The 13,427-nt window shown below is 38.1% G+C and overlaps 1 protein-coding gene across 1 annotated transcript; it reads left to right on the top strand.

Moving 5' to 3' along the window:
* Nucleotides 1-241: 241 nt before the first annotated feature.
* Nucleotides 242-928, top strand: LOC126206407 (uncharacterized). Its single transcript, XM_049938878.1, has one exon. It carries the CDS (start codon nucleotides 242-244, stop codon nucleotides 926-928), a length of 687 nt encoding a protein of 228 aa, XP_049794835.1.
* Nucleotides 929-13,427: the final 12,499 nt, after the last annotated feature.

Raw genomic sequence — 13,427 nt, 5'->3', positions numbered from 1 at the left:
CAGGCAATTAAACATGTTCTACACCATTGCCTACCTTGTACGATGGTGAAAGCTCACGTTGTTCAACAAACTGAGGCTCCATTACCAGTTGAACGAGTCTCACCACTGAAACCATTTACAGTAACAGGTATTGACTTTGCTGGTCCATTATGTCAGACAAGGACATATTATGAAGAAAGCGTATATTGCTCTATTCACATGTGCAACAACACGAGCCATACACCTGGAACTATGCTCAGATATGTTAACTGACAGATTTCTTCAAGCCCTACAAAGATTTGTCGGAAGACGAGGAGTGCCCAGCACAATTTACACTGATAATGCTACTACCTTCCATGCCATGCACTTAGAGCTGAAGAAGCTCTGGCAGGCTCTCATGGCAAGCAAGACACACAGGTACCTCGCCCAGCAAGCCATCACTTGGAAATTCATCGCCCCATATGCGCCTTGGTGGGGAGGATTCTGGGAACGGATGGTGGGATCTGTCAAACGCTGCCTGAGAAAAGTTTTAGGACAGTCACAGTTGGACGAAGAAGGTCTCAACACAATCCTGGTCAGCATAGAAGCAGCACTAAATTCTAGACCAATTACGCAAGGGGGAGAGGAATCTGAGCCACTGACGCCCGCACATTTCCTTGTAGGTAATCGACTCACATCACTATCTACTGGTCCAGAATCACCAGTTAGAAAGGACTTGTTCAAGGAATTTCAACGGCTGCAGAAGGTGGTAGAACACTTCTGGAACAGGTGGAAGAAAGAATATCTGATCCTGCTCAAAAACTTCCATGAAACTCATCAACCAAGGCCAGGTTCAGGAAGACTCCAGCTGGGTGATGTCGTTCTTCTACAAGAGGATGTTCGCCCACAACACATGTGGAGGAAGGCGTGGATAGAAGATCTTCATGAAGGAAGAGATGAGAAAATATGAACTGTAACCTTACGAACTTCAGAAGGATCCATAATCTCACACCCCATTCAACTGGTCATTCCTCTAGAAGTTGACCAGGGTGGGGAGGGTGTTGCGGGTTGATATTTGTAATTATAGACACTGGAAATATTGATTATCCTTGAATTAATGTTTTATATTCCTTGATGGACGTTCCTTGGAGGGAAATAAATTAATGTTGTATTGGAATCATGGTGTTGTGTGTCCGTAATAATTATCTTACAGTTACAACTGTATATCTCTGGACGTACGCACAAAACATACTCCCAAAGAGAGGGAGAAAGGGGGTGGGAAGAGGTGGGGGGAGGGGCGGGGAAGGATGGGGGATGGTGAGGGATGTGGAAGAGGAAGGTATGCAGATCGGAAAGGAAAGAGAGCTGCAGTAGCTCGGGGTCCCATGTTTGCAATGCACTTATCCACAAAGGAGTTGTGGACCCCCTGGGAGAGGAGGGGGGGGGGGGGTGAAGACTACCAGTATATGTGTGGAGATTCAGGGCAATCTCATGCCCCCGATGTGGCAAATATAGAGTTACATCAGTAGCAGCAGAAAACAGAATAAAGGGAGGAGAATTTCTTGTGAATAGGAAGGGAGGGCAGAGTGTGTGTTACTGGAACAGCTCAGTGAAATAGTTGTTCTCTTCAGAATCAATAGCAAACCAATATCAACAAGAATAGTTTAGATATATATGTTAACACCACAAGCAGAAGGTGAAGGGAGAGAGAGAAAGTATATGAAGATATTTCAACAGGTAATTCAATATATAGAGGGAGACCAAGAATCTAATAGTCATGGGTGGATTGGAATGCAATAGCAGGGTAAGGAATAGAACACAGAGTTACAGGAAAATGGCTCAGTGGGAATGAAAGAGAAGAAAGACTAACTGAATTTTAAAGTAAATTTCAGCTAGTAATAGCAAAGATGCTATTCAAGAATAACAAGAGGAAGTGGGCTTGAAGAAAGCCCATTAACATGTGCAGATTCGAGGTTGATTACATCATTGTCAGGTTCAGAAATCAGATATTGAATTATAAGGTATACCCAGAAGCAGATATACACTCGGATCACAATTTAGTAATGATGAAGAAGTGGGTTACTGAAGCTCTTAGGAATGATGAGATGCATTTGAAGCTCTCTGATGCTGTAGATACTATGATAATGAATACCACAGTAGGTAGCTCAGTTGAAGGGCAATTGAAATATCTAAAAAGGGCAATCACAGTAGTTGGAAAGACAAGCATAAGCACAAGCAAGCATCACTTTCGATTGAAATAAACAGGAAGTGCAGAGAAACCAAGGCAAAAGTGGCTGCAGGAAAGTTGTGAAGAAACTGAAAAAGAAATGCAGTCAAAAAGACTGATTTAGCATACGGAAAAGTTAAATCGCAGGAAATGAAAAACAAGGGCAGCACCATCACATGTACAATTCCACGGTTAAAATATAGAGGAGATCTCACATATGCAGGAAGAATACATATGAGGTCTCTGTGAGGGGTGGCTGTTGTGATGATATAATGGAAGAAATGGGACTTAATATGGAAGACATAGGGATCCAGTATTAGAGTCAGTGTGTTATACAGATTTGGAAGACATGCAGTCAAATAAGGTTGAAGACATAGATGACACTGTTTTGGAATTACTAAAACCATGGGGGAGAGGTGGCAACCAAACAGCTGTTCAGCTTGGTTGTGTAGAATCTAAGAGACTGGAGACTTACCATCAGACTTTGGGAAAAATATCACCCAAATAATCCTGAAGATAGCAAGAGCTGATAACTGAGAGAACTATAGCACTATCAGCTTGACAACTCATGCGGCCAAGTTGATGACAAGAATAATATAAAGAAGAAGGGAAAAGAAAATAAGGACCTGTTAGATGATCAATAGTCTGCCTTTTGGAAAGGCACCAGAGAGGCAGTTCTGATTGATAAGGGAAGCTAGACTTAAGAAAAATTGAGATATGTTCATAGGATTTGTTGACATAAAAAAATTTTGACAATGTAAAATGCTGCAAAATGTTTGAATTTTTGGGAAAATAATAGTAAGTTACAGGGAAACATGGTAATATACACCATGTACATGTACCTCGAAGGAGCAGTAAGAACAGAAGACCAAGACTGAAATGCTCCAATACCAAAGAGTGTGAGGCAGAGCTGCAGTGTTTCCCCCAGTTATTCTATCTGTACATTGAAAAAACTGTGATGGATATAAAAGAAAGGTTCAGGTGTAGGATTAATATTCAGGATGAAAGAATGTCAATGATAACATTGTTGATGAGATTGCTATCCTCAGTGAGAACAAGGAAGATTTATGGGACATATTGCATGGATTAAACAGTCTGTTGAACATAGAAAACAGGTTGATATTAAAGCAAAGAAAGAAAAAAGTAATGAACAGTAGCAGAAATGAGATTAGTGATAAACTTAACATCAAAACTGTTGACCACAAAGTTGATGTTATCTTGGAAGCAAAATAACGCAAGTGAGATGAAGCAACGACATTTAGAGCAGACCAGCAGTGGAAAAGAGGGCCAAAAGTGTCTACCAGTATCAAATGTAGGCCTTAACTTGACGAAAAAAATTCTGAGAATGTATGTTTGGAGCACAGCATTGTATGGTAGAGAATTAAGGATGGTAGGAAAACAAGAAATGAAGCAACTGAATGTTTGATATATGGTGCTCCAGAAGTATGTTGAAAAATAGGTGGACTGAAAATACAAGGAATGAGGTGGTTCTCTGAAGAACCAACATATGGAAAACACTAACAAGAAGAGAGAGGATGATATGACTTCAGTCTGGGAATAACTTCCACAGTACTTAGGGAGAGCTGTAAAGGTAAAAGAATTTGTGGTGCACAGGGAAACAAAAAAGAAATGACATACAGAAAAATGAGTAATTAAAAAGTATAGTCATTGACATATCACATTCAAATGGATGGCCAGGAAGACAGTCTCTCTTTTCTTTTTTTTCCAATAACGGAATACTAAGTTTAAAATTGTTGCAAGATAGCTGTGGGATGTTCATATTTTAATAATGAAGATAATTGACATCAGAATAGGCAGATCTTTCACTGGTGGTGTAACAATTCCAAAGTTCCTGCTCTCTATTATTTTTAAAAAGTCTGCTCTTGCTACTGTTTTGCTGCCCATAACTGCAAACATTAATTAGACTTTGATGTAAGGAATGTCAATGCGGTTGCAGTGACTGCTGAAATCAAGCTTCTACATTAAAATTCATCACTGAATCCTTTCCACTCTTAATGTTGGATCTCATATGACATAGCGAATTTTCTGCTTCCGCTCCGTGGTAGAACAAGCCGTTTCTGTTCAAAACCTCTTCCCCCAGTTATTCTACTCTTGCAGAGGTAATCCAAGATGCTTAGTCATGGGGTAGTGACTCTAGCCAACAGATGTGGAAGCTCTCCCATTTTTCCCAAAAGGCCATGTGCTTTTACGTGTGCAAGTGACTTAATGTTTTCCATAAAATTTTTGCTTGTATGATGATGGCAGGTAAAGGGCTTATAAGTGACAACAGTATTGTGAGGTAGCTTTTGGAAGATACTGAAGATTAAGCTGAGTTCAGTGACAAGAGTGAACAAGAAGGATCAAATCCTCTGTGTAGTGATGTAAGTGCCAGTGAGTGTAAATGCAGTGACAAAAAGGAAATTGACAAGAATGTGTGACTTATCACCTGTGAATGGCATGTTTATTGTAATTATCAAGTTCCCCTTTTCCATTAGACAACAAGGATTTACTCTTCCCTGAAATGTGCACCTAACCATAGAACTTCAATATTTTCAGCTATTTTTCACTGATGATCTTCTTGATGAAATTGAGACTGCAACAAATGTGTAAACAGCAGAAAAAATACAGAATGTTACTCCACTGGGAAAACAGTCAACATGGAAACATGTTTTGCTGGAAGAAATGAAGGCATTCCTCAATGTTATATCGAACATGGCTTGGAGTTTGAAAGAAGAATTAGGTGACTATTTTACCAATGATTTGCTAGACTGAACTTCATTCTCAAAGGATATTTTGTCACATTTTCAATTGTTCCAGTCGTTTTAAATGCTGCGTTTAGCTCAAGGAAGTGAGCATTCAAGTAAGGCAAAGTGAAGTTAGTGAATACATTGCTAATAAATGTAAAGAACTTTATGTAACTGGAAGAATAAGTGAGAGCACAGTTTATTTCAAAGACAAGATGCAGTTCAAGTGCTATAATCAAAAGAAGCCCACAGAGTGGGAACTTTGAAATTTTTGCCTCTGGTTTCAATAAATAATTGTGTTTTCCCACATTCCATATTATGGCGTGACAACGATTGACAGTGTTATTCATTTTATTTGCCATTTACCTATTGAGTAATGATTCATTTTGCACAAGACATGAAAGAACACACAGCAGCCTACTGTGAGAAGCTTTCGCATATACACTGACAGGATCCACACAACCCTGAAGATACTAAGGAATTACATAAAGCAGAAATTTATACAATAGGGAACAGTTATGGCACTCCAGCAACAGTCTAACATATGCTACATTTTGTGTGTGACCTGCTGCATATCCCTTCACACCTGTTACACATTACCTGTATGCCAAAAACTGTTTTCATCAGCTTAAAATATGTCCTCCATTGCAGACTGCTTAGGAAGTCAGTGCTAGCTCGCACTTGTCCACCAGCGCTGGTAGCTCTTGCCGGCCTGGCACTGCAGTTGGGTGGCCTGATGCATACCTCTGATGCCCATGGATGATTCCAAAGAGTTCTGCTTTTACTGCTCGATTGCACAATGGCATTATTTTCACAACAGAAGGGGAGTTTAGTTCCTCATAGTTCAGCCAATTTGTATGGAACATTTATGTTATATGCACAAGCCTTCCTCGTGAATCGGGTCAATACATCAGTGAAAGCACTATCAAAATCCTTACATTAGTTCCTGACTTTAGCCCAAACATACAAAAAGAAACTACAGCAGAGGACTATAATTTACATGTGTACAGAAAGATAGCTCTGATAATGTACTGGGATACTTTTATCACTCTTTTTTATAAAATATTTGTCAAAGATCTTTGACAGTGTAATAATGGCCTGATATGCAAAGTCAGTCTGTCTTTTCATGAAGTATATCAATTGCTCCTGAAACATAGTTATAGAAAGAAACAGCCAGTTCCGTTTGAGAAGCCTAGCAGTTATTTCAGAATACACTAAGTTTATGAGTAGTTGGCATGGCTGACCAGTACTATAGGTGTTAAAATATTTACAAGGTTGTACATATGATTGAAAAATTTATTCTTCTGACTTGTAGAAGACACAGTTGTAAACAGCTACATCCTTTAGACAATGGGAAGGAAGGAGACAGCAGAGAAGGGGCAAAAACATCTTTCATACAGGAGAAATCTCATCTCACAGCATGTGGGCACTGCTAAGAATAGACATTCAAGAGAGGAAGACCATCTTCTATGCTGAGGAGGGGCTGGATGGGAAAAGCATTTTACAATAAACAACGACGACAAAAATCAACAAAGGATTTTATGGTCTGCAGCAGAAGAAATGCAAAAGGTGTAAGCAGAGAAACCATTTTCTACCATGAGAGATTGATGTGAAAATCTGGACTTCATCCTAGGAACTGCTTCAAAAAGTACTACACAGAAAACAATTATTAACAAAACTAGAGAAGCACATTTATAACTCTATGTAACATACAATAGTAATAAAATCATCAGTAGAGCCCATATTTAGGTCTTTCACATTTCAGAATAACATAATATTGCATGCCTTCCACTAATCTATCTCCTACCCAAAATTAGAGATTCTCAACAACTGGATGAGGGTGAGAGCTGATTCTTTACAAGATTAACTATATCATCACAGATCTAAATATGCAAATGCTACTTTAAGCTTATGCCATACAATTTAGAAATTAGGAGTGAAAAGGGGCTGATGTAAATCTCCTTACTGAAACCTATGACTGAAATGTTTGAAAGAACAGACTGGGAGAACTTCTGAGAAATTGGAGATTTAAAATATCTGCTGAAATTGTGCACAACACATAACAGCAGGCTACGGCACGATGCTTGTAATCATGGTGCATGTGTCGCCTATATCACATGAAATTTCTACACACTTCACTAAGGACTTGATGGTGATCACTTAGGATCATCCTCAGGAGCTATTGTTACAGAGCTCAACATGTGCAGGAAATAAAACCAACTGATTTCCTAAGATATGAAGAATCTGCCCAACTATATTTCTGTATAGATGAACAATAAGACTAGCGGCTGTGGTGAGGTCAATTTCACTATTGTTAGCATTTGTAGACAAGCATATCCTCAGTCTCGTTCTTCAGCAGCTTCTTAAAACTATACAGACCCATCTTTTATCATCCGGTTATGTACTTGAAGCCAATAATGCTTAAAAGATCAACAGGCATCACTGCCGATGTAAGTGTTCACAATTTCATCACAAAAAAATCATCTGAAAGCCTTTTCAGTGTTATGCACTATGTCATACTTCATTTGATGATGTCCGATGTAAGTGTTCACAATTTCATCACAAAAAAATCATCTGAAAGCCTTTTCAGTGTTATGCACTATGTCATACTTCATTTGATGATGTCCTCATGACAAGACAGTTGTCACACTGAACGAAGTTCTGGGAAACAGACTCAATGCTTCCTCCCCCTTCCGCAATACAAGATCTGCATCACCGTAGTAGGACTATCCTTTCCTGTTCCGGCACACATTAACATCTGATGAAATGGCTCTCATGTGGGTTGAAAATTTACGATAATGTAACCACAAATGTTTTCAAAAGAAATATGAAAATTGGAGGATAAATTATACCTGTGGCTCTTCAGCATTACAAAGCCATAAAGAACGTGTATAATCTGTACATTGAGGACAGGAGCACAATAGGTCAAAGGCTTCAGCAAAGTATTCTAAAGTGTCATCGAAGAGGCAGTTGTGAGGTATTGGTGTACTGTGGGAGATCAATGCCAGATGAGTAATGAATTAGCCAAGGTATAGAATTCTTATGGAAAATAATGTACAGAATGCTTGGACAATAGGACTAATTACAACCTAGTGCATTCTGCATAATTACTGTTAATTAATCCATATAGTGCCTGTATGTAAGCTCCTGTAACTTTGGATGTGTGAATATTCTGCTGCCTCAAACATATACCTTGTGTAGGGATCTTGAGAATAGAAGACTGAATGTATGCCAAGGCATTTGAAGTTGACTGCAGAATTATTCTACTGCCGCCAACTTTGCATAAGGACAATGAATATAAGAAAAATTAGGCAGCGTAAGGAGGCACATAGTCATTTTTACCTCACTCTGAGTAGAAAAGGAAAGAAAATTACTAGTAGTGGTACAACATATCCTCCATCATGCACCATATATTGGTTTGCACACTATATATGTAGCTGTAGACAGACAGTCATTTTCCTTTAGTCTGCATGCAAACAGAGGACAATGATATCCATATTTGCATGGACTACTCTCTGCCATGCACTGACAGTGACTTGAGAATCTATGCATTAATTTATTATTTAATGTGGTCGGACTACTTTGCATTACATATTTCCAAACTTTTCCTAAAGTAATCCTAATAATAAACAAATGTCATTCAAACAGCAAGCATATTGATGCTACAGTTATAATATGAACTCTCACAACTGAAAACTGTTAAAGGACCATAAAATGATAAGTAGGGAATTTATCTACAGTACCTGGCACAAAAATTGAAGAACCCAGACGAAACGGACATCTAGATGCAAAGGTAACATCCTATATGTACACATCATCGGCAGATATATAAATGAAGAGCTGCAATTCTCTGTGACATGTAAGTCAGCCACTAGAGTGCATTAATGATGTTGGTTGGATTGGATTGATTTGGGGAAGAGACCAAACAGTGAGGTCATCGGTCTTGTCGGATTAGGGAGGGATGGGGAAGGAAGTCGGCCGTGCCCTGTCAAAGGAACCATCCCAGCATTTGCCTGAAGCAATTTAGGGAAATCACGGAAAACCTAAATCAGGACGGCCCGACACAGGATTGAACCGTCATCCTCCTGAATGCGAGTCCAGTGTGCTAACCACTGCACCACCTTGCTTGATAATGCTGTTGGTGTTTAGTTTTGTAACCAGATATAGTAGGGCATATAAGGACTGTAAACAGTGTCAGATGTTTAGGAATCATTGTGAAGGACGTGGAGATGCCACATATGGGTGTAAGATAGCATTATCAACACCTGCCAAGAGTTTAAAAGGGGGTCTCATTGTGGGTTTCCATACGGTCAGTTGGTCAATTTGTGCAGTATCCAAATCTGTGGGGCATTCGTATACCATAGTGGCCCAATGCTGGACTGCATGGGATCCAGGCGGAAGGTATACTCCTCAAGAGTCCGACTGACCACTACATGACAGGATCGTTGAATTGTGCACTGAATACATCATAACACATTCACATCTCCACCTGCCATCTGAGAAAAGTAATCGACTCCCTAAAACATTCTATCATTCCATACTATTGATGATTGGAGGCTAGCAGCAGCCAGCTAACGAAACAATCCCGTGTGCACAGGCGCCGACTCCATCGGGGCCAAGCCCCCTCAACAGAGCAAACAGAGGTGAAACAAATTTGGAAAAAATCAACTGAGTTTTTCAAAAATTACTTAGACATTGAGAGCCTGCACTTACACTTGAATATGTTAGCCAGTGTCACTTATAAAAAACAACTGGTCTTAAAAGCATGCATGATGTAAGAAAGTACATTACACAGAGCCTGCAGTTGGATAAATGTTATGTGAAGTGCATTAAGCTTCTCCAAGTAGTTCCAATCATGACAGCAACAGCAGAAAGGTCATTTAGTGACCTTAGATGTCTGAAGTCATATCTACGATCAATAATGTGACAGAAACGATTGAACAACTTGGCTGTTCTTCATGCCCACCTAGATGTTTTGGATGAATTGGATATCCGACCAGTCATCGATGGCTTCATATTCAGTAATCCAATCAGACGGTCAACATTTGCACCTCTGTAAAGACACTCTAGTCCTAATAATGGCATTTAGAGCAATATTAAAAATCTTTATAAAATAGAGAATTAAATACATACAATGTTACATTTCCAGTTTCGAAATATTAGTACTAGTTTAGTATTGTATTACTATAGTACTAGTTATTTTCAAATACTTCAATATTTTTGAGGTGTAAGACCCAATTAAAACCAGCTATTTACATACTCTTTTGACAAAGTATTAGGCATATTGTATCAACTTTATTAAAGCATTAACTTTTGAGATATTTTTATTTAATGAACTCCGAGCCTTATTCAAAGTAAGCTTAAATTAGCTATTTCACTTATTCATGAGAGTGCTATTACTGTGCGACAGCAATATTTTATGTTTTATTCTTTTAATGATAGTTTAGAATTTAAATATAATTTTAGTCTTTTCAGAGATATATATTCACTGCTAGTAATAGGCTATAAGCATGATTATTACAGTAAATTAAATTAGCTTTTTATGAAAATACCGTGCGTTTTTATGTTTTGCTTTGTTTCTTTTTTCAAAGCCAAAAAATGTGTCAGGCTTGTCAAGTTTCCTGGAGTGTCGAGTTATCGAGAGTCCAGCTTTCGAGGTTCTAATGTTGATCACGTGACTCTAAACTGCTTCAAAAACTTTGAAACTCACTATTTTTCATCTAAAATTTAGAAAATTTCCTAGGACAAGACCCCAAGTGTGACCGACCCCCCCCCCCCCTCAATATTTTTTATAAGCCGGGGCCCCTGCCCATGTGTACACTGATTAACACTGCAGTGCAAACGACTGCATTTGGAATGGTGCCATGACCAAGATGAAGACGTCACATTGTGTTCAGTAATAAATCTGCACTACCTCGGATTACTATCACTGATGAGTGGTGGTGACCTGCAGAATGGCTAAAGCAGCTGGAATTCCTTTCTTGCAACTAGGATGGTACTGAGTGACCAGTTCTGCTAGATGCCTTTACTGCATACTGTTTTGAAATCACTGTCCTCCACACAGAAATGTCAGTTAGGCTGGAGTTCATACAACTATAAAAACAGCAGCACACATTTTCTGCACTCCAGAACTTAATAAGCATTATCATTGCCATGGACTGGTCAAGTCAGTGTTCCAACTTAAAAAACACACACACACACACACACACACACACACACACACACACACACACCATGTTAAGAGACATTTGGTAATATTAGTAATACTGCATCAACCTCTATAGCTATGTGGTCAACATGTATGTCTACTGAACAGAGGCCTGGGTCCAGTTTCTAGCACTGCCCTCAAGTTTTCTTTACTGGGAAGATTGGAACACGGTGAACTGAGCCTTGTGATGCCAACTGAGGAGCTATTTCAGAAAAGTTGTACCTGTAAAGCCTGGAAAACAAATGGCTGAGAGAGCTGTGAGCTGAGCCCATGTCCCTCCATACCTCATCTGAATGATGCAGTTTACAAAGAATTGAGGCTGGTTGATATTGAATGGCCTGCCAGTCCACAGAAGTGAATAGTATTTCAGTGGTGATTATTATATTCAGATCTATTGATTAAGAGTTGTTATTACAGAAGTTCCGTAGACATCTCAGTTCCTTCAAAAATTTGTAAAAACCTTGTCTCTGTTTTGTTGACTATATGGGTAATAAAGACATATGTGAAATGCTTCCATGCTCGTATCTTCATTTCTGTAACTTCTACAATAATGAGACATGAGCACAGACATCACAATGTTTACATATCCATCTACAACTATTCTTAGTTACTTATTTCTAGACATGATTATTTCTGATATATCACTTACGCACATTTTTGAACAAAACAATTTTAATGTCCAAAATAAAGGTACAGAATGTGACATCAAAATATGAATCCAAACAGATTGATATATTTACACAATTTACAATTTGAAAACGGTTTTTACATGTGTATCCAATCGTATACATTTGTTTTGTAACAGGCACTGGGTTATTTACAGAATACATAGAATTTTTCCTTTCCTTTCCACAAATACAGATTGTCAAAATTGTCTGGAAAAGACAAATGTCTAATTTAGAATCCTCTTTTTAAGAGAGCAGAGGCAACAATACCAAACCTCAACAATTTCTCAGTCCAATAAATAACTTTTTGCATTAGTGCTAGACTTTAAATAACAGAGGAAATAAATACTTTTTTGACACTTCTTCCAATAAGCCTGTAACAAAAAATGTAAATTCTGAACACCCAACAACACTGTCTTGATCCTAATGACAATATATGATGTGACTGGCAGAATGTTCATCAATGTAAGCAATGTACCACAAAACAAAATATTAATAAGGATCTCACAAATAGAAAATACCATAAGGCACTGATTGTTACTTGTGAAATGCCAGGGCATTTAAGCCCCTAACAATCAATATAACTTGCATCAATAGAGAGTGTACACTAGTCAGTTTAAAGTAAAATTTATTTGCAGTGAAACACTAAAAATATTTACAGCCATGAAATGACTGCTACTGCAGATATAAGAAATACAAATTTGAAGAAGAAACTGTGACTTATGCATCAGTGCACATAGGTGAGTATTTTATTAAAAAGGCACATGAATAGATAGGTGCACATCCTTTGCTATTGTAGTTTTACAGGAGAAGAGCAAGGATAACATCAGATCAAAATATAAAATCAGCTGAAGATACATATAAAAATAATTTACAGTTAGTGACCTGAACCATGATAAATGTTCATCAGATTTTAAGGTATTAAAAAAATAGTCATAATATTGCAACTGATTTCTGTAACATTTGCTGAATTATAGAAACCAGTTGTTTCATGGAACTACCACTTAAAACTGTAAAAATGCCATTTATAATCAAATATTGTTTTTCTTCTCTCACATTCTATAGCATTAATAAGATTTTAAAGCTACAGTTCTCAGCCCATGTCCTTTCTGCTCACATCTCTGACATCCACAAAATTCCCAACAGTGCAGCAGAGGTTTCTGTTTCAGTCCCCCCATCAAAATAAAATTTCAAACCAATACACTACAAAAACTGTAGATTAAGACCTGAAATGACAGTGAAAATTTTTACATCAGTATTTCACTGCAAACTGCCATCTAGACAGGCAACTGAAAGTCCACGCACAAAATATTGAATAGCATCAACGATGTATTTAATTCGAGAATTTTTACAAGCAACTGATTTCCCAGCTGTTGCAAGAGGTTAATATGAATCATCTTACAATTCAGGAAGCACCAACATACAGTTTCTTTGCCAATTCTTTCATATACTGTCAATTATATCAAGTAACATCAGCTTCGTCAAAACAAAGATCACAGACTGCAATTTAATTGGTGAAATGATATAGTTAATTCTATAAATATGGTAACATTTAGAAAAAAAATTAACATCAACAAAACATTTGGCTGGAAATGAAGAGACAGGAGGGAGGGTTTAGGGGGCAG

The sequence above is a fragment of the Schistocerca nitens genome, chromosome 1 (assembly GCF_023898315.1).
Source record: "Schistocerca nitens isolate TAMUIC-IGC-003100 chromosome 1, iqSchNite1.1, whole genome shotgun sequence".
Lineage (NCBI taxonomy): Eukaryota > Metazoa > Arthropoda > Insecta > Orthoptera > Acrididae > Schistocerca > Schistocerca nitens.
This window is presented reverse-complemented; position numbering and strand designations above follow the sequence as displayed.